Source organism: Martes martes (genome assembly GCF_963455335.1).
Source record: "Martes martes genome assembly, chromosome: 5".
Classification (NCBI taxonomy): Eukaryota; Metazoa; Chordata; class Mammalia; order Carnivora; family Mustelidae; genus Martes; species Martes martes.
The window spans coordinates 47,048,424-47,074,798 of NC_137892.1; the positions used below are offsets into that span (position 1 = coordinate 47,048,424).

Consider the following 26,375-nt stretch of genomic DNA (forward strand, 5'->3'; position numbering starts at 1 on the left):
GTACAACCTGTGACCTCAGAAGCCCACATACTAGTGTAGCAGAAACGCAGGTGCACAGTCGAAGCAGTGTGACACGAGGTACTGGGTCAGGCCACGTACAGGACACGCTGGGAGCATGGGGACATACTCTTCACCTGCTTGGAGGATGGGCATTGCCAAAGTTCCCTGAAAACTGGTTAATTTCATTGGCAATGCATTCAACTACTATGCATTGATGCTGTCCGATGCCCTGTAGTAAGCCCTGGGAAAGTTACCAAAACTAGGATAGACAAAATTCCTGCCTATCATCTGAGCTCATCCTTATGGCTCAGAGATGCCAAGCCTGAGATGACTCTAAGTGCCACTTCTGAGAAAGAGGACAAAGTCATGAAAGCATCTGCAGCTTTTCTGTAAAGGAAAATTTATAAATGGATGGTAAATCCCATATATCTACATACACACAAATAACTCGGTGCAAGGCTACATATACGTATAGTTGTATGTAAATGCAGTTAATTATATATACATTTAGTTGAATATGCTCTTAAGTATGCTTAAGTAGCAGCATCATATGAAGATGACGGACATGTGTTCTGTCCACACGTGTGTGTCCCTGAAAAGTGACTTCACTTCAACTACAAATACAGAATGGGGTCTCCCCACTGTGTCACTTGTTCTGTATAATCTGTACTTTCAAAATGAATGAAACAAAATAATTATCCTTCTACTTAATGTCAAACGGGCTTCCTTACTTTTTCAGTGTATATCTAAGAGTTGCATATTCTTATTTTTCCTAGTTCCATAAAGGTTTTCTACGTTTTTCTTTGTTTCTGGTACCATAACAAACCACGTATCAAATGGGGGAAAATCAGGCAGGTTAGGCACTAGATTTTTTTTCCACTGAAGAGTGAAAAGTCACTGAGGAATATTTTAACTTCAAACCTGGTATGCCAACAGAGTATTAGCAAACTATGTGGCATCTGAAACATTAAAAACAAGCTCTTTATATTCTAGCCTGTTTCCATGTCCCTGCTTTATATTTATAAAATTCAGTATTAATTAAAATAAAATAGAAAAACACCCCAGGCTGTTTACCTTGGCCTCTTCTAATCTATAATCAGGAGGAATTGTTTCTTCTTTCTCACCAAGTTTTTCACGATCCTCTTCTTTGGTTTTTTCCTGCATCAAGATTGTACCATTTTCATGAGTAATACATCTCGATAAAGTGGATGTCTACGTGTCTCCATTTGAGGTAAGTAACCCCAGAACATACCTATGGCCCCCTGTGTAGAGTTCCCACAGCTCCCTCAGCTCTCCCAGCCTCCCCTACTTCCACCACCACTTCTGCCCGCTGAGCTGAAAGGCAACACTGAGGGCGAGGGGCAGCTGCCCCTTCCCTGGGGACTCCTGGGCAGTGGGAATGGACAGGGCCCAGGCGAGACTCAGAGAATGTGAGCACACCCACCAGCCGCTGCTGGAGCCAAACACTGACGCTTACTTGGGTTTAGGTCATAAAACAGATATGCTCCCTAATGGATAAAGCCAGACGGTCATGTGTTGTGGGAAATATGGAAAAAAAAAAAAGGTGACTAACTTCCTTGGGAAGTGAAGACCACCAGTGACAGCTCCTTTCTAGAAGAGACTTTCTAGAAGAGCAGCTCCTCTCTAGAAGAGACTGAGCTGCTATTACCTTCACTAGATCCGCCATGGGCTTTCCATCCTCTGGATCTGCTTCCTTCTTCCCCAGGCTGCCGGCCAAGGCTTCTACCGCATCGTCTGGCACCATGCCTTTCTAGAAGAACATTTGTGGATACACTAAGGAAGTGGTTAATCACTCCTTTTAAAGGAGACTACATCAAACAATTCAGAAGGGCATATCCTTATTCCAGGTCTAGATAAGAAGTAAATGTCATCTTTTAATAATTTAATTACCAACTGAATTAGAATCTAGGTTTAGGAACCTAAAATGTTAAACATTAGGCCAAGTCTCCTATGTTAAGCATTAAGTGGCACCTAGCCACTTCCGTAATCTAACTCAGTGTCTTGGTTTGAAAACAAGACAATGGAATGGGAAATCCTCAGAGCAGAAAGCCAGATAAGAAGTGATCTTTAGGGGCACCTGGGTGGCTCAGTGGGTTAAAGCCTCTGCCTTCGGCTCAGGTCATGATCCCAGGGTCCTGGGTTCAAGCCCCGCATTGGGCTCTCTGCTCAGCGGGGAGCCTGCTTCTCCCTCTCTCTCTGCCTGCCTCTCTGCCTACTTGTGATCTCTGTCTGTCAAATAAATAAATAAATAAATAAACTTTAAAAAAAAAAAAAAAAGAAGAAGTGATCTTTATGGTGATCATAGGAAAGATGTTCAGAAGGGCCTAGGAGCAGACATTCTGCCCCATGCTTTGTGAAATCAGCCTGGCCCATCCTGGAGGTGTTGGCTCAGGCAGGGCCTCTGCTGAGACACAAGCTCATGCTCTTTACGTGGCTTCCGCTGGTCAAGGTGGATTCATGCTAATGCAGGAGACCGCCTGTGACCGACTGACCTGAGTGCCACAATGGGAACGGTCTACCCGGGATCCCACTCTTCAAATGGGAATGTGCTCCCTCATGATGCCTTAATGAAAATGGATGAAGACAACATAAATGATATAAGAGGCTAAAAGACAGGAGTAGGGCTAGAAGATGGGACTTGATCTGACTTCTTCCAAACCGCAGGTCATGATCCATCCATTAACGGCTCATAAAATCAACAGTTCAAGAGCAGCTCTTTGTCTGTTTTTTTTGATGATAGAAAACAGAATGCATAAAACATAGCAGGGATAAGTACTATTCATTAAACCATTATTTCTACTGTATAGATACTGGGTTGAAATATCAATGAATTTCTTATTGCTGCTTTTGCTCCGAAGTATGAAAGCTTCTGAATGAAAAAATTTCGAAGTTTATTCCTATAAAATTCTAGGACTTCACAGAGAGCACATATTTGAATATCAGAGTAGAAATGTCTTTGTTTATATGCCTTAACCATCATCAATGTAAGTAAAACTTTTTCTGCTTAGTTGCACTGTGAAAGAGTTCGTCCATGAGACAATGGAACCTGAGTGTTAGGTGATCTATCGCCCTCTAGTGGTTGGACGCTGCATAGATTTTATTCCCATAAGCAACAAAAATCCTTGATTTATCTAACCTGTTTGGGATTCTATCTAAAATGCAAGATGTGGGGATGCCCGGGTGGATCAGCTGGTTAAGCGCCTGCCTTCAGCTCAGGTCATGATCCCAGGGTCCTAGCACTGAGCCCCACATCGGGCTTCCTGCTCAGCGGAGAGCCTGCTTCTCCCTTTCCCTCTGCCTGCCGCTCTGCCTACTTGTGCTCTCTATCTCTGTGCCAAATAAAATCTTCAGAAATAAATAAATAAATACATAAATACATAAATAATAAAATAAACTGCAAGAAGTGCAGTGATCAAAGTTTTAACCAAGCAATCAGAATTGCCAGCTTGATCTAAGACATGCGCTCACACTTCAGCTCTGTTTTCTCCTTACTCTCTGCTGTAGAATCTTTGGAAACTACTACTTGCTGTTAAGCCTGCTTCCCTTGGCTTAAGAAATAAACCAAACAGTTAAAGCCTCTGCCTTCGGCTCGGGTCATGATCCCGGGATCCTGGGATCGAGCCCCGCATTGGGCTCTCTGCTCGGCAGGGAGCCTGCTTCCCTCTCTCTGCCTGCCTCTCTGCCTGCTTGTGAACTCTAGTCAAATAAATGGATAAAATCTTAAAAAAAAAAATAAACCAAACAGAGGTTGCAAGACTAGGAGACACATCTCTCTTAAGAATGAAGCAATCTGGAAACAGGATTAAAGGCTGAAACTTCAATTTCTGTAGTAGTTTACGCTGTCAAATTCACAACTAGAACTCACGTTTCTGGATTTCCTCAATAAACTTTCTTCTTACACAAACGAGAGCCACACAGGGTACGCACGCATTCATCTCCTTCCCCTGCTCTTTGCTTCCTTTTGCTCACTAATCCTCAAGCCCTTGTTGGGTCCTCTGACCTTTGTCACACTGCGTGGCTACTCATTCTGGCACCCACGGCTGTCACAATTCCAGAAATGCCAACCAACTTCAGGGGCGGTAATCTCAGCGACTATGGTCACCAGAGCAGACGCAGCAGACGCCCAGAAAAGATGGTCAGAAAACAGAAAAGCAGAGCCCTTTCCTGTGCACTAAACATCCAGTGCTCGATGCCTGGAGTCAGGCTCAAGCGGGCAAGGAAGGGACCCTCGGAGGTCCTGGCTGGCACCTGGGGCACAAGAGGTGGAGGACGCTCACTTAGGTCACAGAGCTCTGCTCTGGAATGTTGACTATTGCCTTTTTTATTCCACTCACCACCTCTGTTCTTACTTCCCTCACAAGCTCATCCCACATTCTCCCCTCCTCTCCTAGTCTTCCCCACCGTGGCCTGGGGCTTTGTTCCCACAACGTCCAAGTTCTGGAGCATACCCAGAGACCCCAAAAAAGAAGTCACATCCTATGTAAGGCAGGAGGGAGATTCTGGCCTTTGAAGGGATTTTCCCTTGGCACCAAGAACGTCCCTGGTGGGAAGAAGCCACTTCAGGGCACTCAGGGCACACATCCTGCAATCTCTTCACACCGTTTTCTCGAACAACTAAATGCACTAAACCCAACTGCACCAAACACTTTACCCCTCTGTGTTGGCCTGTCCTTGGCTCACTGTTCTCCTCAGGAAAACAGGGCGGGTCCCTTTGGCCAAGTTCCTCCTGCCCTTTTTCCATACGAGAAAGATAAAAATGTACTGTTAAAGGCTTGCTATCTGGCCATCCACACTAGATGCTCAAGGAATTAAGAGCAGGAGCCGAGGCTCTGAAAAGTTAAGTGGTCAACTCAAAGCTTCATTTCCCTCATCTGTAACAGAGAGATATCAGAACGGGACTCCTAATATCCTTGTGAAAGTTTAATAAGAAGATATGCACCTGGGTGGCTCAGTGGGTTAAAGCCTCTGCCTTCGGCTCAGGTCATGATCTCAGGGTCCTGGGATCAAGCCCCGCATCAGGCTCACTACTCAGCGGGGAGCCTGTTCCCCCCGCCCTACCCCCCCGCCTGCCTCTCTGCCTACTTGTGATCTCTGTCAAATAAATAAATAAAATCTTAAAAAAAAAAAGATACCATCAAGCATCTACAACCAGTTAACTCTCCTGAGTAGAGATGCACTAAGTCTGTAGTAAGAAAGCACAGAGCCATCAGTTGTTACTCTGAGTCCGATTCTACCTACTAACACAAAACCCACTGAGTTCAAAAGGAAAGACACAACTACTTAATTATTTCACACAAAAGTTAGGGCATTCGAGAGAGGCAGGTCAAGAAGAAAATGGGAAGGAATTGAGTGAACCTCCCTTCAGGTGAGAGTAAGGGAGAAGTCCTGCTGGTCCTGTGCGGATTATCCCACTAGGAGAGTCAACTGAAGAGAGCAGGAGGTCATTCGTGAAGCTCCAAACATGCTTGCAGGATGTGGGAAAGTGAAAAAGTGTGATTATCCACAAAAGCCAAGGCGCAGAAAGCCTTTCAGAAGGTGAACGAAAAACACCACTTGCAGCAGTTTAATTATAAAAATTTAAATCGAGCCTGAATTTGTCACACATCCTGAAGCCACGAGAACAGGAGATACTAGAGCTCTCTAAGACTTTCCAATTTTGCTAGAATCAAATAGCCTGATGGTAATACACAGCAGCAAGCACATGGGAGGACGAACACTATGCTCTCAAGACTTCGCCCTGTGTCCAGGGGATCACTCACCAAGGTGGGTGGCTTGGGCGGCGCCGACTGTATACTACACATGGAAGTCCGAGACACGGTCTCGCTCACGGGAGTTAGGGCAGCAGCCTGAGAGTCCTGTGGAGAGAAGGAAGCACAATGAAGGGTTTCTGGAAATGCCTGGTCAGTGAGACTGAACAAAAACAGAAAAACAATACGCTCTCCTACATTACAGGCTGTGAGCATGAGTTTCTTAAATGCTGAAGGACTGCTGAATACTGAATAATCAAGGTGTGTTAAAACTCTTCTACCATTATTTCAACTTGGTTTTACCTCTTACCTTCGGTAGGTTACTTAACCTCTCTGAGACTCAGTTTCCACATCTGCAAAATGAGAACAAGGACAGTACCTACATCTCAAGGGTCAACATGAGGCTTTCAATGAGATAAACATGTCCAGTGCTTTGCATACTATGTAGGAACACTGCAAGCTCAACAAAATTCGCAACTATGATAATTCATATCATTTTTATATAATATATATCATATGCCAATTATATAACACAATGTTTTTATAAATGCATCATTTTTACATATTTAAGAGCACCTTATCAATTGTAAATAGGTATGTACAAATGCAAGGAAGTAAGACTATCCCAGGGGTTCTCAAAGTATGTTCCCCGGACCAGTAGCAACCAGGGATCTTATTACAAATGCAAATTCTTGAGCCTCTACCCCAACTACTATGGAAATTCTGGAGGTGGGGCCCAGCAATCTGTGTTTTAACAAACCCTCAGGTGATCTCGGTAGGAAAATCTGAGAACCACTGTGCTATCTTATTTTATCACAAGAGTTCAATTTCAGACAAACTGGTTTTAATCCAGGCACTTACAAAAGCTTATCCTATATGTAGGGTGCTCAGTAGATGATCATTAGCAGGATGCTCTATCTTCTTTCAAGGAACTTACTATTTACTATTTTACTTTTTACTATTTACTATTTTTTTTGTAAATATATTTAGTATTTTTTAATATTTTAAAAATATATTTAAATATATTTATATTAAATTATATTTATATTTACATTTATATTAAATTATATTAAATAAATATATTTAAATATACATACATAAATGTATAAATACAAAAATAGTATTTTAAAATATTATTTAGTATTTTTTAGTAAATATAAATTTACTAAATTTACTATTTACTATTACTGTTACTAGGTACACACGTCAGAGGTGAAGATCTAGACAGGTAAACCTTGCCTGTGATAAATAACTTAACAGGGATATATAAAGAACAACAGAGCCCCGGGTGTGCTGTATTCTGCTTAGGAATGTTTGGAAGAGAGGTAACATTTGGGGAGGGAAAAGGAGACAAAGGCTATTTTGAGCAGAGCTTTAAAGGCATGGCTGACATTTTAGGTGATTCCAAATTAGGAGGGAAGTTTATTCCACAGAGGAAGACCACATGAGAAAAACCAGGGACTCACACACACAATTATTGTCACAGTTTAGTAATGGGAGATACACCTTCGTAGGGAAGGAAGCTGAGGCCAGAGCACGTTAGCAGGGACTTTTATTTTGTGGGCAATGGGGAGCTTCTGAGGACTGAGCAGGGGAATGATGTGGCTACTAACATGCTTGCTTGGGAAGCACTAACTCTGGGGGCACAGGAGAGGGACTGAAATGAGACTGCTGACAGAGGCCCCTGCCACCATGAGGTGAATGCTGAGGACAACTTGAACTAGGTCAGTTTCCGAAGGAGGAACAGAAAGGAAAGCATGGGTGTGAATGCTTTCCTGAAGGAATTACTATAGGACTTCCATTGTAAGAGTATCAGGATCCCTTTGGGAAAAGAAAGAACATCTAGAAAAAGCCAAGATGAAAACTGCCTGCAGGGATGCCTGGATGGCTCCGCCGGTTGAACATCTGCCTCTGGCTCAGGTCATGATCCCAGAGTCCTGGGATCGACTCCTGCGTCAGGCTCCTTGCTCAGTGGGGATCCTGCTTCTCTCTCTGCCTGCCGCTCCCCCTGCTTCTTCTCTCTCTCCTCCGTCTCCCTCTTTCTCTCTGACCAGTAAATAAATAAAATCTTTTAAAAAAGAAAAGAAAATGGCCTATAAAAAAGATGGCACAAATGTTCTCCATCAACTCCTTCATGGTAAAATCGTTTGGGCCTCACATTTTTCAGATTATAGACAAATATTTTTAAAAACCACAGAATTAGAGACGTATATTTTTAGAAACATACTTCTGTTTTTTCAGATGGCTTAGATCGTTTTCCTTTACTTTTAGGCTGGTTAAAATCTTCTGAAAGTTCATCAATGAGTTCTGATTCACTCAGGGGCTGTAATATAAGAAACACTACATTATGAAGGGACTACTTTTTTTGTTAAAAACAAGGTTTTCAAAGAATTTTTTTTGTTAACACACATTAGGCCATACTTTGGGATCTAAAACCAAAATTTGGGGGATATTTTTAAATTTATAATGTAAGCTAAAAGTCATGCAATAACTAAGGAATACTGGACACCCAAGTATCACAGAAGTGTTCACGATTCATTTAGTCAAAAGTTTTCCTGATCTTTCAATTTCCGAAGGATTCTGTTCAAATAAAACTGCCTATTCTTTCCAATGAAGATCTGTACTAGTTTCCTTCTAAGGTGATTTTTTTTTTTTTTTTTTTACTATTTCCTAGTGACTTCCTTCTGACCAGCTCGGGAAACACGGGTCATATACTCCTTTCCTATGACTGTCCGGGAACTGGGCAGGAAAGTTCTCCTATCCCTAGTTCCTTCAGATAAAATTCATTTAGAGCATGTGGGAATTTTGACTACTACCAGTCATCTATAATAGAACTGTTGTGACTGAGAAGCCGTGCCTCTGTGTTGGACAGCCTGAGTTCTGGGTCCTGGCTTTGTTCTTTTCTAGCTGTGTAACCTTGGACTGTTCAAGACGGCTCTGTTTCCTCACATGTAAAATGAGAATGAGAATGATAAGGGTGTCTTCTGCATTCAGTGAGGACCCAACAAGGTAACACATGACAGGCACCCCATGCAGCGTCAGCCATGTAATAAGTGATTGATAAATATTGCTGCTTATTTTATCTTAACTGGCAACTATATGGCTTGATCCCGACATAAGTGAAGGCAGAGTAGAATCATTAGAGTAGCTGATGTCATGATGCCAAACTCGAACCATCCTGACATCAGCTCCCAATGTCCAGTGAATGTCACCTATAAATCCACAACACTCTATTCAGCATTCATAAGAATCATCATCATTAGAATATGTGTAAAGGAATCAGAGATATGGCCAAGGGTCACCATCACAAGTTCCCCTTTCTTCAATACTAGGTTGGCATTCAAGTCTCCATAGAGAAATTCTGTCAAAATTATCACAACTCATACTTCACAGTTCTTTTTTTTAATTATTGGAAGAATCATTTCCTAACCTTGGATTTTTCTTCATGCTCTGGCAATAGTGGTTTTCCATCTTTATCCTGAAAATAAAATAGAAAATTCACTGAAAATAAAACATTTTGTTTTCATGGCCTGTTAAGTTTGTTTTTAAGAAAGGATATGAGAAGAGAATTTTTTTTTCTTCTATTTGAGTGATTTGGTTTTGAGTGAATTTCTTCTATTCGAATGAAAAAAATTCTCAGGTTTTTTTTTTTTCTATCAAGGATCAGAATAAAGAGTTGAACTATTAAAAAAAAAATCTCTGTTCTCCAACCCAGGGGAAGACGTAGATCTCATTCCTACAATTCTGTTTTCATTTTCTGGAGATGAGGTTTCATAATCCTGAGTATTTCTAAAAGGGAGAAACTTCCCATATATAAGCACATATGAGAATCGAAACATTTTCCACCACGTATTTGTGTGTAATTTTTCAAAGATAAATTACAGATATGGTTAGTCTACCACCCTCACTTTAAACCAAGACCAACAACAATAAAACGTACCGTGGCTGGTTTTAATCTGTACTCTGATGGGACGGTGTCCTCATCTTCACCACACTTCTTTAGTTTCTCTTCTTTGGCTTTTGCCTGATCAAAAAGGAGGCGGGGAATAAAACACAGAACAGTTTGTTAAGGCAGATAAGAGGATATCACTTCATGTACTTCATGAGGGACTCAGCGAAAACTGTACCAGATTCTAGTGTGTCTACGTGCTTTGTCGACTGGAGAGCACAAGACTGTGCTAAGGTGAAGACTGGCTGTGAAGGTGAATCAGGTATCATTATAGATACCAATTTTCTGTTATGATATAAGAATGGTAAGTAGGCATGGATGTCTTCTCTGAAGCATCACACAGTTTTTCCGAGGAGAGCTATCTAGTGTGGAATGTACTGGAATGGCTCTGGACTCCTATGGGATATGCCATTTAACAAGGCTTATCAAAACATCAGACTATCTAGGAAGTAATACATTCACCACCAGGGACTAAAAATTAAGCCTAAGAATCCACAGGACTGGAAGATCTTAGGAATTATTTATACTTTGTACATAATTAAAAAGGAAAACTAGTGGAAAACAGCAGAAAAGAACGTGGAAACTAGTAGAAAGAACAATTCATTCAGTTAAAATTTCAGCTGACTGCTGTGGAGGTCTTCTAGAGGAAATCTAGTACATTTATATGTATCCCCAAAACTACTCACCCAGCTGCTTAAGAAGTCATTTCTATGTAACATTTTTTACTTTTATTGATCTGATTTTAGTTGCTCTAAGATTCTGTCCTGAGATTTATGTTATACCTTCCCACCCCAAATTACTGTCTACTAAATCTCACCAATTACAAGTAAAAAGCCTGAAGCAAAAAGGCAAGGGGCTCACTGCCCTGCAGCTCTCTGGGGGCAGAACGGCACAATTCCACCTGGCCTGACACCCCCACCCCACCCCAGGGTTTGGCCAGGACCGCCCTCTCCCCGAGACATCTGGTCTAGGCGGCTGCTCTGATTAGCATGTGTCTTGCATTGTGTCTTTAGGAAAGTACCCCTTCTTTTCAATACATTACTTGGTCCTGGAGGACAAGGACTGCTTCCCCCGCTCTCTTGTGTTCGCCTTCACAAAGCTTGTCGTGCCACACTGCGCCTGGTAAGCCCTCAAAGAAAGCTGAAGATAGAAACTGGCCCATTTTGGACCAGAGGAGTCCCAGACTCAGGGAGAGTTGCCGGGAGTCGTGAGACTCACCTTCCTCAGTGGTTCAGAACAGGAAGTGACAGCGGAGGCAGCAGCATTGTGACAGCGACACCTGCCAGCTCCCCTCCCTGCGCTGATAGGCTGGTGCTCCTCAGGGTCCACTGGACTGTATTTCCATGTCTCCCCACTCCACTGCCTCGTTGGCAATGCCCACAGGCAACTCCCTCTTTTCCCTCCTCTTATCCCAGATGACTCAGTTGAAAAACTCTTTACAAACTGTAATTTAACGTTAGAACTCTTCTCACCAAATATAAACTTGCTTTGGCTCAGAAGACTTGTTAAGATGTTCAAGTGTGGTGGGATAAATACCGCCCCGGCATCACACTCGACGCACACAGGAACTCCAGTTATAGAGTTAATTGTTGCTTGATTTCATTCTAATTTGAGACACGATTTTCCACATTTTTCTCCATAGTTATAAAAAGAAGGCTCTCTCCGTCCCATCGACAGCATTCTCCCTCCTTCCTTACGAAGAGAAGCACCTGGCACCCTTCTGAAAATATGAATTTCCACATCCCCAAGGGCAGACAAACCTATTCCCCACCAAGCCCCTGCCTCCACGTTATCTTGGTTCATCAGGTGTCACTGAAGCAGTGGCAGAGGGGATTGGCATCCACTTTAAATATTAAAACTCTAGATGGTTTATAAGACAAACTCTCAATGACCCTTCTTTGTTGCTAACTACCCAGGAATGAAGAACTGAGTTAACCAGACTCTGAAAGTAAGACAGAATGAAGAGTAGTTGGTCTTTTATCTCCAATAAAGAAAAGCTGCGTGAGAATTCTAAACACACACACTGCATTTAGTTTCATAACCTGCAGACTGACAAGCTCTGTATACCAACTCCAAGGTCAGTACCTCGTCGACTTCCTTAATGGAGCTGAGGTCGAGCTCAGGTTCTGGCTTCCGGCTGCCCAGGGACGCTGAAAGAGCCTCTAGCGCTTCGTCACTCATTGCGACCTGCTGAAAAGGAAAAGTTCTGTGCATTAGAAAAGAGAACATCTCCTCAGCCTGAACCATCTGTCCACTACTTTGTGAAATCCCAATTTCAAATGTAGGAGCCGTGGATGAGGGAAGGACTTTCAGACGGCAATATTATCTGAAACCTAGCGAGAGAGAGAAAGAGCAAAGAATTACCAGTGAGAGAAACTGGGGCTGAGACACTTCTGGAGTGTCTTACCGGGCGTGTACCCTCACGGGCACACTTCACCCCTTACTTATCAAGCTATAACTATGATAATATTACTATGAAATACTACTATGAAATACTTGTATCAAAAGAAAAGCTGTAAGAAGTCAACTTTCACTTTCCTGGTATTTTCTTCTTCTTTTTTTTTTTAATGTGTCTCTAAAAATAATTTCAGCCAACCCTGTCCCTTAGCAAACTAGCTAAGCCCAGGAAGCTGGGAAACCCAGAGTGGCCCCTGCAGCCTTCTCTGAAGGCACAATGGCTGATGGCTGTGGGAACTCCCACTCTCAGGGCGTGGTGCTCTCAGGGCTGCGCTGAGCCCACCAGATAAAAATAAACTGTCCCCTGCAGGAAGGGAGAGACAGAGCAGATCCAACAGACACTGCCTGCCCCCCTTCAGGTCTGCGCTGTCAGCAGACGGAGCCCACTTTCTCACCCAGCCAAGAGCTATGGGACCGCCTTGCCAGCTTTGTGACAATTAAGTGATCGTGGTTCAGAGAAGTAAACAGAAGCAGCTAGGACAATATCCCCTGGTGACTCACAGGTCAAACACCATTTAAAAAGTCACTGAGGGGCGCCTGGGTGTTCTCAGCGGGTTGAGCCTCTGCCTTCAACTAAGGTCATGGTCTCAGGGTCCTGGGATCGAGCCCTGCATCAGGCTCTCTGCTCAAAAGGGGAGTCTGCTTCCCCCCCTCTCTCTGCCTGCCTCTCTGCCTACTTGTGATCTCTCCCTCTCTGTCAAATAAATAAATAAATAAAATCTTTAAAAAAAATTTTTAAAAAATAAAAAGTCACTGAAGATTTATATTCCGAGAGTGCCATTTCTGGGGGGTCTTGTCTTCCTGTGTTTTCTTTTTAATGGTGAGAGACTCTTGTTTCATAACCAAGAAAACTGTGCTGCAATCATGAACAGCGTCTGCCTGGAGATAATCCACAGAACCCTGACCGGATCCACTGGTCCACACAGACCAGAAGGGAAAAAGATGCTCCTCATCATGAATAATGCTCTGTGGGGATTATCCCAAATCAGCTCCCTCAGCCTCAGAAAAGCAACTGCTGTCAGATGGACCGTGGTTATTTTCCAAGAAATCATTATTTAATACCTCCTCTGCCTTTCTTTTTTTCTCTTGGGGTGAAGCAGCACTTTTGATTGCCGTGGCTTGTTGAGCTTTTAAAACCTCTTCTCCTGTGGATTTCTGAAAGGCAAAGCACAAATGGTTAGACTTAGAGGTGAAAGAAGAGTCACTACAAAAACCTGAACTACAAAGAAATTGTCTGAAAATCTGACATGCCTTCTAATAAGCTCCCCCAACCCCTTTTTCTTCCCCCTCCTAAGTATTTTGAAAACAATACCTCTTCCTTTGCTTTCTTTCCACCAGGGGTAGGAGCACTGCAGGTGAAGTCAGACGACAAAGCATCTATGGCATCATTGGGCCCCATGGGTTTCTAAATGATGGGGGACACATGACAGTCATTCCAGTGAAGGACCACAATACAAACTCAGCAAACGAAGGACTTGGCATTCTTTTGCTACCAAATGAAGTATGTTATCCAGTAACTCAGATGAAAGCCTACGTTGGAAGGGAACGGCTGCTCACTCATCCTAGTTTCCTGTTTCCAACTCTTTTATTTTATTTATTTATTTATTTATTTATTTTAAAGATTTTATTTATTTATTTGACAGAGAGAGATCACAACTAGGCAGAGAGGCAGGCAGAGAGAGTAAGAGAGAAGGAGGCTCCCCGCCAAGCAGAGAGCTCGATGTGGGACTCGATCCCAGGACCCTGAGATCATGACCTGAGCCAAAGGCAGCGGCTTAAACCACTGAGCCACCCAGGTGCCCCTCCAACTCTTTTAAATGGATTCCATGTTAGGATATTTTCATCTGTTTTTATTAACATTTATTTTACCCCACACCTTTCTTGGCTCCATTCTTCCCTTCAGAAAAACTCCATAGGAAACCACGAGCACTGACACAACCCCCACGCCCTTCTCTTCCTCCGAACAGATGAAAACTTAATCTGATTTGGAGATGAGCCATAGACACAATATAGAGAATTGATGCTCCATCCCCCAAGTAAGGATTTTTTTTTTTTTCAAGATTTTTTATTTGAGAGAGAGGGAGAGCGAACTCAAGTGAGGGGAGGGGCAGACTCCCTGCTGAGCACAGAGCCTGACATGGGGCTCCATCTCACGACCCTGAGATCATGACTTGAGCTGAAACCAAGAGTCGGACACTTAACTGATTGAGCCACCCAGGTACCCCCCCATAACTAAAGATTTAAAAAAAGGTTAACTTGGATCTTAGAAGACCTTTATGTAAACTCACCGAAGAGTCTGGAGGAGGCTCTGTGATACCTTCTTTTTTCTGAAACAAACATTAATTTGATCATGTGGAGAGCCCAAAATTAATTTTTACAACTGGAAAATGCACTGCTCAGTGAGCATTATGGGTTGAATTGTGTCTTCCCAAAGTCATGTTGTTGAAGTCCTAAATCCCTAGCACTCTAGCATGTGACTATATTTGGAGACTGGGCCTTTAAAGAGGTAATCAAGGTTAAACGAGAACATTAGGATGGGCACTAATTCCATAGGCCTGCTGTCCTTTATCGAAGTGGGGAAACATGGACCCAGAGATGCAAAGGAAAGATGGTCCGTGTACAAACCAAGGAGGTTTCCTTCACACCCACGCTGCCTACACCCACTCCAGTCTTCTCCCGGACTAGAAGACAATGTGTTTCTATGTTGCAAGCCACCCAGCCTGTGGACTGAGCTCTGGCAGCCCTAGCAAACAGATACACTGGGAGTCCTTGTAGCTATCTCACAAGCCCCACTATATTTTCTAAATTTAAAAAAACGTGAATATATTGATGGGATAAAGATTATGTTCCAAAAAGCACACAGTAAAGTTAAAGTAAATGATTATTTAACTTACTGCCAAAAGTTCCCTGTATTTTGGAGGAAGTGTAACTTCTCTTTTACCTAATTCCTCTATGTAGGTAGAAGTCATTGGATCCTGCAATAAAAACCACACACAGGGATATTATGTAATTAATTAGTTGAGAATGTTATATGCATATTCAGCAACCAAAGTACTGTTCCCGTTAGTAATTTGTAGAGCTACAGAAATGAAATGTAAACCATTCAAAAGCCAACGCTTTACACAACACTGAAATTCTCAGTTTATACACAGCACTTTATTTAATCAGCTTAACCCATATGTGATACTAGAAAATATTTAAGCCAGTGTATTAAATTTGAGTCTTATATTACAACACATTTTATTTTAAAATGTTTTTCATTGTTTATTTACCAATACATGCAAAGTTACAGTTAATAATACATTTCTCTATAACCTAATACCCAAGTCTTTCAGATGTAATTTCTAAGAGAAAAAAGGACTGGATAATGTATCCTGTTTAACTGGCTACAATTTCATTCACGTTCCTTGTCAGTCAGAGACAGTCACCATCCAGAACTTTATTACAGCTATGGACTTAAAACTGAGCACACTGTGAAACAGTTATTCCCTAGATAGGTATCCACAAACAACACAGAGCATTACTTTGCCTTTTTTTTTTTAATTGAAAAAATATAGAATGCTTTACTAATTGGGGTGTCATCCTTACAGAGGGGCCATGCTAAACTTCTCTGTTTCATTCCATTTTTAGCATATGGGCTGCTACTAAGCACTACTTTGCATCCTTTCAAATGTTAAACAAATGGCATCATATTCTAGATATTCTGTATTTTTATTCAAAATTATGTTTCTATAACGTATCCATGTTGATACATGTATAATTCATTTTAACCGTTATGAAGTGTTGCACTATGTTATGTTTTCTGCTGTTGACCAAAATCCTTTCCAAATGTTCCACCTGTTCTTGTAACTCCTGGAACACAAGGGCAAGGCCCCCTCCAGGGAAACTCTCTCGAGGTGGAACTACCAGCCAAAGGGTAATAAGCACATCTTCAATACCCACAAGCCCCACACGAGTTGTCAGACTTCCACACTTGGGCCAGTCTGAGGAGTATGCAATGCTATCTCCGTATCTTAGTATCATTTCTCTACTTACTAGAGAATTTCACTGTCTTATTAGCCAACGAAGTTTTCTTCTGCTTTTCTAGTGGGTTGTCTTTTTCATTTAAAAATTCTTCATAAATTCTAGAAACAAATCCTTTGTCAATTCTGTTGCAAGTATTTTCCTCCAATCTATGGCATATCTTTTTAATCTTTTTAATATCAAGGGACATGTAATCTTTTTGCTTTTTAGAAGTTAGGCATGGGGATGAGCTGAGGGTGGTAAATTTCTAGAAGTCAAAGTAAGTTCAAGTCATCGAATGGGAAGTACCTGAAAATCAAAAGAAGTTCAGGTCCAGTAAACTTAAATCTCAAGGTCAGAAAAATCTTTGTGACCTGAGAAGGTGTATCCCAGCGTCAGTCACAACATGGACAGTCAATGTTTGCTGAATCAATGTAACAGTAGAGCTACCATAGAACAAACCATTTCCATTCCCAGCACTTTTAGTTGGTATTGAAAGTGACACCATCCTGTTTCTCTCCAAGCAACAGAACATTAGGTATTCTTTGGTGCCTCATGGCCATGAACTTACTTGCTTTTCTACCCAATAAGTATGAATCTTTTTTTTTTTTAAAGATTTTATTTATTTATTTGTCATAGAGAGAGAGAGAGAGAGAGCGAGCACAGGCAGACAGAGTTGCAGGCAGAGGCAGAGGGAGAAGCAGGCTCCCTGCCGAGCAAGGAGCCCGATGCAAGACTCGATCCCAGGATGTTGGGATCATGACCTGAGCCGAAGGCAGCCACTTAACCAACTGAGCCACCCAGGTGCCCCATAAGTATGAATCTTTACAGATATCAAAATCACGTACTGAAATTTCAGGTCCAGTATACACTGTGTTATCTTCTTCAGTTTCTGCAGATCCTCCTAGGGTGTCTACTAAATCATCCAAAGCAGCATCCATGTCTGACTAGAAAAGAAAGAAAGAAAGCATTTAAATGCTACTTGCAATATATATTTCACTTCTGATGTTTTAACTAAAAAAAATAAATAAAAATTAAAAAAAAAAAACAAAGCAAAACACCAGAAACAACAAAACAAACATTCTGTACAGAAAAACACCAAACATGAAAGGTTCTTCAAACATCAAAATAGTTAAAATTTGGTCTCTGACAGACTTTATTACATAAGGTCCCAGAGTACACATTCTAGGTTTGAAGGACAGAAAGCCATGTTCGGGTAAGAATCACAACTTCAGGGGCACCTGGGTGGCTCAGTCGGTTGGGTATCTGACTCCTGATTTTGGCTCAGGTCTTGATCTCGGGGTTATGGGATTAAGCCCTGTGTAAGGCTCCACCCTGGGCAGGAAGCCTGCTTAACATCCTCTCTCCCCCTCTCCCTCTGCCCTTCAGCCCCTTTAAAAAAAAAAAAAAATCACAACTTCAGTAAGTCTAATGGCATTAACTACATGAACAAATGGATGATTTGTTAAAGCTGCCAGTCCAATGTAATGACAGTTAAAAAAAAAAAAAAGAACACAAAGAATAACGATCATGTTACTATATGCAATAGGAGAAGTGTCTTGGTATTTATCGCTTATCAGCAGTTTTTCAGAGTTACATATTGACAAAGAACTCCAACAAAATCTCTATACAGCTCCTCTTCCAAACAGAGTATTTAAAAAATGGATGGCCTGTGTTCTTTCATTCATTTGTGGGTTTTTTGTTCACTTGCTTGCCTGAGGATGTTTACAAAGCAAATTATGCGAAATGGATGTTAAGCTTACAAGAAGTGACAATTTACTCTGCTGATATGTGCTTTAATCAGTATAATGAATGAGTGCCTCCGTCCTATCTCTAAGGTTAAAAATGATTCAGTGTGAAGAGTATGCTGTGTTTAAAACAGAAAACAAGAATTCTGGAAAGGACCCTTTATTTACTTTGTTTAACTCAGATTAAAAAATGATTAATTTTTTTTCCCCTTCAACCACCCTATTCCCACTACAATTTAAGGAACTCCCCTGATCATGTCATACAATTTGGGACCTCTTAGCTTTAGACCAGTTTATTTGGGAATTTCAGAATGAAGAAGTGCCTTATACTCTTTAGGGACACCTCTGGTTAAATAAGTTAAATTTCCAAGAGAGAAAATGGAATGTAAACTTCATAGGATATAATCGAGTTTTCAGAACAGAGGATTAGAATATAAAATGCTACAAACATACTCCCCCAATCACACTTTTAGCTTACAGCAATAATTCATTAGAAAGGTCTTTAAGTAAATCCCACCTCATATGGTTTGCCCTTGAAAAAAAAATCAGATCAAGAACAACTATAGAAACCCGGAATAAATAAGTGTTTCATGTAGAAATGCACTGCTATCTTCCTACCTTCCCAGATGGTTTACTCGGTTTGGATTCAACTGGTACAGCTGACGCTGACGATTTCTTTTCTTTTTTCTGGTGGGGTTTTAGAAAGAAATAAAAACTCCTCACAGATCTGCATTCAATTTAACAAATTCAAATCAAATTATTAAATAATTCAATAAAATTCAAAGTATCAGTAGCGTCGATCATACACTGAACACCTGCTCCGTGCCAGATAACACGTATGCATTCTCTCCTCAATCAGGGCAGTGTAAATAACGTTAATTTCATTTATTGATGTGGAGAGCAAGACTCAGAGAGGTTAAGTAATTTTTCTCAGGTCACACAGTAAAGGAGAGATCAAGGCTTGAATCCAGAACTGCCGTCTCTTTCCTCCCGGCTCCTGGTTGCCCTCCAGGGGCCCATAGTCAGCCTGCAGCACTCAGCACTTTTTTCTCAAAGTGGCCACTTCCCCCTGTTGCTCTTCCAGTCTGTGCCTGCACACAGTAAGACCTCCACAGTCCTGGCCTTAGCATTTCATCACCCACTCCTTTCTTCATCTCCCTATAATGAATTTCCTTCCCAGCACTGTTTCAGTTGCTCTTTCAAACACTGCTAATAACCCTCCGATCCACAATCTCCATGCTTCCCCCAGACAGAACCGTCTCTGAAGTCTGACCTCAGGAAGTACCCCTCTCCCAACTCCTCTCTCAGGGCAGCTGTGGCCAAGTTCATCCCAGTCCTCCCCTGGCATCTGTGCCATCCGGTCTCTGCCACCTCTTCTGCTTTGCCCCCAGCCCTACCTGCTGCGCATGTTTCTGCCCTGCACTTGGGTCTAAAGCAAAATCGTTCTCTGGGGTCGAACGCTTGTGGGGACTGGCGGGAACTAGACGGGTGAAGGGGTCAGGTTAAAGACAGCAGGACACCGTTGCACTTGGAGGTCTCTGGAACGTGGGTAGCAGAGCACGGGGGTGGAGAGCCCACCAGTTCCCATGCACTGGCTATATCAGTCCTCAGGCAGGTCAACCTCTTCTGTAGCTAGGACCACCATGCATGACGATCTATCCTGGGGCCTTGTGAGGACTGGAGAAACCCATCTACTGAAGTATGAGAACCAGAGCTCGGCACGTGTTAAGCACCACCTAGGTACATGTTGTATGATGACTGCAATTATCAAGAACACCATGGGGGCCAGAGGGTGAGAGGCTGAGTCTGGGCAACCGAATCCACTTCCAGGATTCAACCATAACCCTATGCAGATATTCCTTCCTATCTGTTCCTTCTCCCCTAACCTCCTTCTGCTCACTCTCTTCCATTCTCCTGGAGTTCAAAAACACATTCGTTTCAACTGCCTCGCTACACATCTCTCTCCAACATTCCAAATCAGCCTGTCCAAATTCAGACTGCTTTTCACGCTCAACCTCTTGACTCTGTCCACCGGTCAGTGGTAACTGGGGACCAGAAACAATTTAGGAAGGCATTCACTCTCAACATCGGAGCGGGTCCTGGGCTTGCAGGAACCGACAGCGACCTCCCCCACTTTGCCTCACCTTAGGGTTACCTACCCTAGTTACCTACCCTAGTTACCCTAGTTACCTACCCTGAAGCCCCAGATTATCTCAGAGTTGACATTACCATTGCCCACCATAGGCTATCATTTTCTAAAACCTGAAGATTTTCCCTCGGCAATGCCTCCTACATTCTACATTCCCACTACCTCATTCTATCCCGCCTCTAAGTTACACTAAATTAGGACTCCTCAGGACCAGGGCAGCGGTCCGTGGCCAGCTTTCTGGTCTCTGTTCCCATTCCATCCACCCACTGCGGTTGCCCAATCCTATAGCTGGGTGCACTCCCATCATTCGTCTGCTCTTGAACCTTCAACGTTGAATAGCTACCACCCCTGTAAACTGCTCTCAGCATTCCCCAGCTGTGCAGGGACCCGTCTTTCTGGTCTTACAATCCCACTGCTCACCTCCCTGGTGCCCCACCCACAGTGGAATGCACTTTGTACCCAGAACACACCTCACACTTTTCCACTCCGATGCATTTGCAAGCCCACAATCCTAGCCATCCTTCATGCCCAACTCAAATTGATCTACTCAGAGTCCCTCCCTCGGGTCCTCAACCCAAGAGCTCCTTGTAGGGGCCTGTCTTAATCTGCCTTGGAATGCAGTCCCTGGGGATTCAGTCTTCTTCCTGCCCTTGGACAAGCTAGTCTGCAGCTAGGGTGTCCTGTGGTCACACCACAGTGCTTTAAACACAGTACACACCCCTCACTCTCCAAAAGGAAGATCTGATCAATCCCATTTTATGGGGGACAAATCAGAGGCAAAGGAAAGTGAAATGCTTTGCCCCAAGTCAATGCACACCAGACTTCCACCTAAGCCTCTTATTTTACTATTTAGCTTTCATTTTTTCCCTAGCTACTTTATACCTAGCACAAAAATTTCAGATTGATGACATTTTTAAGGCTTTTTGAAAAAATCTAATCTTCTGTCTTAAACCTATCCATTTTTTCAAACCATTTCATATAAGTACCCCTCATCAATACCCCATAGTCATGTGTACCCCCAGAGTGGGGATGGGAGTGCCAGTCTCAAGGTCATATACAGGGGCGCCTGGGTGGCTCAGTGGGTTAAGCCTCTGCTTTCGGCGCAGGTCATGATCTCGGGGTCCTGGGATCGAGCCCTGCATCGGGCTCTCTGCTCAGCATGGAGCCTGCTTCCTCCTCTCTCTCTGTCTGCCTCTCTGCCTACATGTGATCTCTGTCAAATAAATAAATAAATACTTTAAAAAAAAAAAAGAGAGAGAGAAATAATTAATCAAGGTCATATACAAGTGGTCTGCTGGAAAAAAAAAACCTTTTTTTTAAAAATTTGAGTATTTTCATTTAAAGATTCATGTAAGTTTTGTTATCACTCCACAGAATATCTGCATTACTCTTCCTTTTCAAGATCTGAGAAAAATTGATGTTTCCAGGAGAGGTGCCATACTTTTACACTATGACTTTCCTCACCACTTGGCCTGTAGGGCGATACCTTTCCTGTTTTAAAAGCAGGAAAACAGATAAATAAATGCAGCTTTTTGAAAAAGTTTCATTTCCATCTTATTATTGCTGCCATTACTTGCTTGTGGCTTCCAGAGAGACAAGTAGCATTTCTAGAGAGACACGATTAACTCAAAACTGATTACTGAGTCTGCCTTGCTATGGGCAGACACAGCAGACGACTCCTCATCTTACACTTCCCGGCTCGCATCTGCAGGAGCTCCTCAAATGATCTAAGCGAGACTCACCCATCATGAGGCAGAGGGACACACATCTTCTCTCCTGAGAGGGTTGAAATGTCCCCTTCCAAAACTTCCCCTATCAACTCATGCAGAGGTCAGGACTGTTGGTGACCTACTCCTATCAACACAGATGCTGTTCCTGGTGGAAGCTGAGAGAAGTGCTCGTTCAAATATTCTAATTTTATGCACTTTATTATGCACTTTATTTCAAAGCTATAAATCTTGAGAGCAGGATCTGGGTTACCTCACATTTTAATCTCTCTTGGTCCTGATACCATGTCTTCTCCATGGCAGATGTCCCATACATATTTCTTGAATATATGAATTCTTCCATCAGTTGCGCTATTCCACTCATTCTATATCCCTTAGATGGGTCCCCTTCTTTACTAAATTCCACATAAGAGCAGTGTTTGGTTTTTCCAAATACTGGTTATTTGAGTGTGGTAGCACTACCACCCGGAGCGGTCCCTGAGAAGCAGACGTAAAGCCCAGGCTGGAAGGGGCCGTGGGCGAGCACGCGCTTCTTGCAGAGCAGACCCCGCACGCGGCGAGGCCCACGTACGCGTTCTGCCCGTGTGCACTCACCTGTTTCGCCGGTGTGGCGGATGCTGCAGCTACGCCAGCAACAACGGGCTCCCCGCCGGCAGAAATCGCATCCTGTGATTTAGTCTACAGGTGGGGAAAAAGACGAAAAAAAAGAACTAAGTATCTCTGAATGACTATGCTCAAGACCACACATTGCAAGCATCTCTACTGAGCCAGTTCATCGGGACAGACGTCCGGCAGAGGGAGGGTTACCAGCTCCTACGGCACATGACACAGCACTGGGCCCCACGGGAGGCCGCACTCCAGAGTGGACAGAGTCCGTGCAGGTACAGGGCGAGGGGAGCGGGCCAGGCAGGGACTGAGATGAACTGGACCACAGATACCAGGTATAAAGCTCCTGTCAGTTGTTGCTATATAACCTGATTTTTGAAGAGAAGCTGGCAATTTGGATTTTATGTGAAACATATGTGACTTGAATTGTTGGCAGCTTATTAAAAATAATTTTAATAATACTGTAAGCCAGAGGTGCCTGGGTGGCTCAATGGGTTAAGCCTCTGCCTTCGGCTCGCGTCATGGTCTCGGGGTCCTGGGATCGAGCCCTGTGTCGGGCTCTCTACTCAGCGGGGAGCGGGCTTCCTCCTCTCTCTCTGCCTGCCTGTCTGCCTACTTGTGATCTCTCTCTCTCTATCAAATAAATAAATAAAATCTTCAAAAAATAATAATAATATTGTAAGCCAAACAAAATAGATTTGAACAAAACACATAATGGCTGCATTCAGCTGGTGGGCCAGAAACATGGACTCTCTTCTTTCAAGTGCACTATGAAGCAGGCCTACTTGACATCTTCCAAGAGCCCTTGATCAAAGAGTTCTTCCCGTAAATGTTTATTCTTCTAACAGCTGACCTCCATGAGCTGTGCAAATATGGAATCTATTTATGGCTCTATAAATTCATCTCTTCTATGACAAAATTCTCAGCACCTCTCTCAGACTTCCACGTAAAAAGCAGGTCAGACAGATCGTGTGTGCTCTTTATAACCCAAGGAGAAAGGTCCAGGAGGTGAGCACTCCCGTGCTTCCTACCTATGAGAAACCAGAGCCCGCTGCCTTGCAGTCAGGACCGGGCACCGCTGGGCAGTAGAGTTGGGACTGAACGTCCCCACAACCCATCTGATGTACTTCTTAGGGCCAAGTTTCCACAAGGCTATTTGCAAAACCAGCCAAATGATAGCCCCAAATCATTGCAATACAGAGTACATTCAGCATAGCTCCACACATTCATCGACACAGGTCCGCGTAGATGGAGGACCTGAATCTTATGCACTAGTTGATGGTAGCATTTTCTTAGCAATCCAACTTATTTACCTTTGGGTTTGTTGATTTCTCAGATGTCGGCTGTTCACTTGATCTGGACACTGCTTCTTTATGAACATGCTTGCTTTCTGTATCTGATGCATGCTTGGGCAGGCTTTTTGGCTGCAACACACAGACAGACAGACAGACAGACAGACACACACACACCACTGTTAACAAGATGAAAAATACCAATGCTTTTCTCTGTATGATGCCAAGTGTTTCTAACAGTTGTGTTCTATGGAGTTTTGAATTGCACTGATCTCAATTCATGTGGCATAAATGTGATTACTTTAGGTACAAAATTTGAAATACATATCCTTCCTTCCATTAGTAAACTACAAATCCTACTACTGCCACATGGTGGTGCCATTATAGCCAGAAAAACAAACGCAAATGACAGTTCAGAATTCGATCCCTCACATACAAAAAAGGCTTCACCAATTATCAAGTCCCAAGGATGATCATTTACCTCTTTGTGTTCCTTTGGATTTACTTCTTGGGTTTTTTTCTCATGAACCACAGGTGGCTGTTAATTTCAAAAGATAAAATCTCAATTACATTGGAGGTCTTTCTTTTATTATTTCCAAACAGGCTCAAGAACAAAAATCCCACTTAGACCTTTCTGCCCCTCTTGGGAAAGGGCCACTTAGAGAAATACACATGTGCTACCTGTCAATAGTTATCCTCCCAACAGTCTGATAATGACAACGATAAGAGTAATGAAAAATTTAGTATTTCATTGAGAAAGATTTTTCAACTAGGTATGTAACTCTAACTTACTGGCTGTGTTTTACAATTCATACAGATCATTGGATAACTGCAGGTCTAAACACAAAGCACTGAGACCTCTGAATTTGTTGATAGGGAATCCCGCTCTAGAAGTTCTTTTAAAAATCTGCCTTCATAGGACATAAACGTTGTAATTTAATGATTTACACAGTCATTTCTGTATTACAATAAGAGAAGGAGGTAACACCAGAGACCCAGTTCTCTTGAGATTGTATAAACAGTCAAAACATTTAAATATGGAATAGTGGACAATTTCTGGCTCACTGTTGAATTCCTCCTCTACAGTGGACTATGGAATTATCCCGAGGGGATGAGCAATCCGGAGGTCCTCCATAAAATCAGATAAGCCTTACTTTCTACCCAGATAACCTCAACTTTGCCTCCATTTAAAGTACATCTCTGTGCCTTCCCACAGGAAAACTTGCACTCTTATCTGAGTATTTGCTTAAGCACACTTGCTTAAAAGAAATAATGTGTAGCATCTTATGAAGGAGAAACATTTACCCTGCCTGCAGACACCCTGGGGTCCATCTCCACATGGATATAGACTGGCTGTCAGTCTAGACAGCCATGAGTCAGGAAAGCCATTCCCAAGGGAAAGTCAGAGCTGCCTCCTGAGAAACTGATAACTAGTTCCACAAACTGAGATAAGACTGTTCAGATAAACCTACAGGCCTCTTAGGAAAGACTCATCTGTAAATCATGTAGGTGCTGGGTTCAAAAGACACATTTACTCTTGATGTCCTATCTTTAGAGTAATTGGATGCGCATTACCCTTTGTCCTTTCTTCTTTGCTCCTACAGTTTTTTAATAGTTACTTCACCTATAACAAAAATCTAGATTTGAACAAAACGCCTTCTGAAATATACTGTTTTCATGTATATTCATTTTAACAATGTATGTATTTATTATAATTATTTACTTATGCTCTGTATAATCGTGTTTAAAAAGGTAATCCAAAATTGGTTAAGTTAGCTGAGAAAAATTCCTTTTCCCATTCAATAGCACCAACAGAGGAAATTGGTTTTTCATTGTTATTACGAAGAACCCAAATAACTCACTAGTTGACTTAAATTACTTACCTTAGTTGACTGTGACTTCTTTTCGGCTTCTGTTTTTGCAGCCTAAACTCAGCAAAATACAGAAAGGAAGAGAGGAAAGGAATTAAGGAAGAAAGGAAAAACAGACATAGTTTACAAGGTTTACCATAGACTTTCTTCGACTAAGAAAGCTCGGAGGAGATGGCTTTGATGCAAATATAAACTTTGTGAGTTCAGTTTACTATACTTTGCTTGGAATTTTAACTCTTTAGATAAACACTTACGCACTCAGATATCCTGTTCTTTCCTTCAGAGCAGTTTACATCTTACTTTTGTTATGTGTATCAAACATTTGTAAACATTTATTGCCATGAACATTATAGCTCATACATAAGCAAAATAAAATACAAATCCTCATCCTTGAAAGGCAACGGCCGATCTCTGAGTGAAATACCATGGGTTCCGGCTGCCAGCGTGAAACAATGGGACGGTGACAGAGCCAAGAGCTAAGAAGCAGTGACGTTAAGTTTTAGTGCCGGAGTATCAGCGATGGGTCACGAAGGCCTACCAGAAAGTCTGTGACGGGTGAGAGAGTTACGGGAGATCCGGAACTGCCATTATTAGTGTGTGCTGAGCCGCTGAAGTGGCCATTAGCAAACAGACATGTCCCCTAGTACTGTGAACCACATCACCTGTTTTCTGTGTCTTTTCTTGTCAGGAGAATGCTGTCGTTCCGTCTGTTTGCTGACTGGAATAGCCTAATACAAGAGCACAGCCCCAAGTGTGATTTTATTTTATCAGACCATCGAATAGGTCACATGTATCATTGGGCTGTA

At 42.5% G+C, this 26,375-nt stretch overlaps 1 protein-coding gene across 15 annotated transcripts in view; it reads right to left on the reverse strand.

Annotated features, from left to right (window-relative positions):
* CAST (calpastatin) overlaps nt 1–26,375 on the reverse strand; it is a 121,738-nt gene that overhangs the window by 22,364 nt on the left and 72,999 nt on the right. For 8 of the 15 annotated variants that reach the window (XM_080804845.1, XM_080804841.1, XM_080804840.1 and 5 more), the window contains 17 exons: nt 25,582–25,623; nt 24,180–24,236; nt 23,720–23,830; nt 22,395–22,478; nt 18,543–18,611; nt 17,025–17,123; nt 15,069–15,149; nt 14,463–14,501; nt 13,487–13,579; nt 13,237–13,329; nt 11,803–11,907; nt 9,709–9,792; nt 9,199–9,246; nt 7,996–8,091; nt 5,781–5,876; nt 1,670–1,771; nt 1,075–1,158 (listed from right to left, as the gene is read on the reverse strand). In XM_080804845.1, the coding sequence (XP_080660971.1) occupies nt 1,075–1,158; nt 1,670–1,771; nt 5,781–5,876; nt 7,996–8,091; nt 9,199–9,246; nt 9,709–9,792; nt 11,803–11,907; nt 13,237–13,329; nt 13,487–13,579; nt 14,463–14,501; nt 15,069–15,149; nt 17,025–17,123; nt 18,543–18,611; nt 22,395–22,478; nt 23,720–23,830; nt 24,180–24,236; nt 25,582–25,623 (1,383 nt within the window). Of the gene's footprint in view, nt 1–1,074; nt 1,159–1,669; nt 1,772–5,780; nt 5,877–7,995; nt 8,092–9,198; nt 9,247–9,708; nt 9,793–11,802; nt 11,908–13,236; nt 13,330–13,486; nt 13,580–14,462; nt 14,502–15,068; nt 15,150–17,024; nt 17,124–18,542; nt 18,612–22,394; nt 22,479–23,719; nt 23,831–24,179; nt 24,237–25,581; nt 25,624–26,231; nt 26,298–26,375 lie in introns of all 15 variants that reach the window. The other 7 variants (XM_080804832.1, XM_080804839.1, XM_080804843.1 and 4 more) reach the window with 2 other exon arrangements.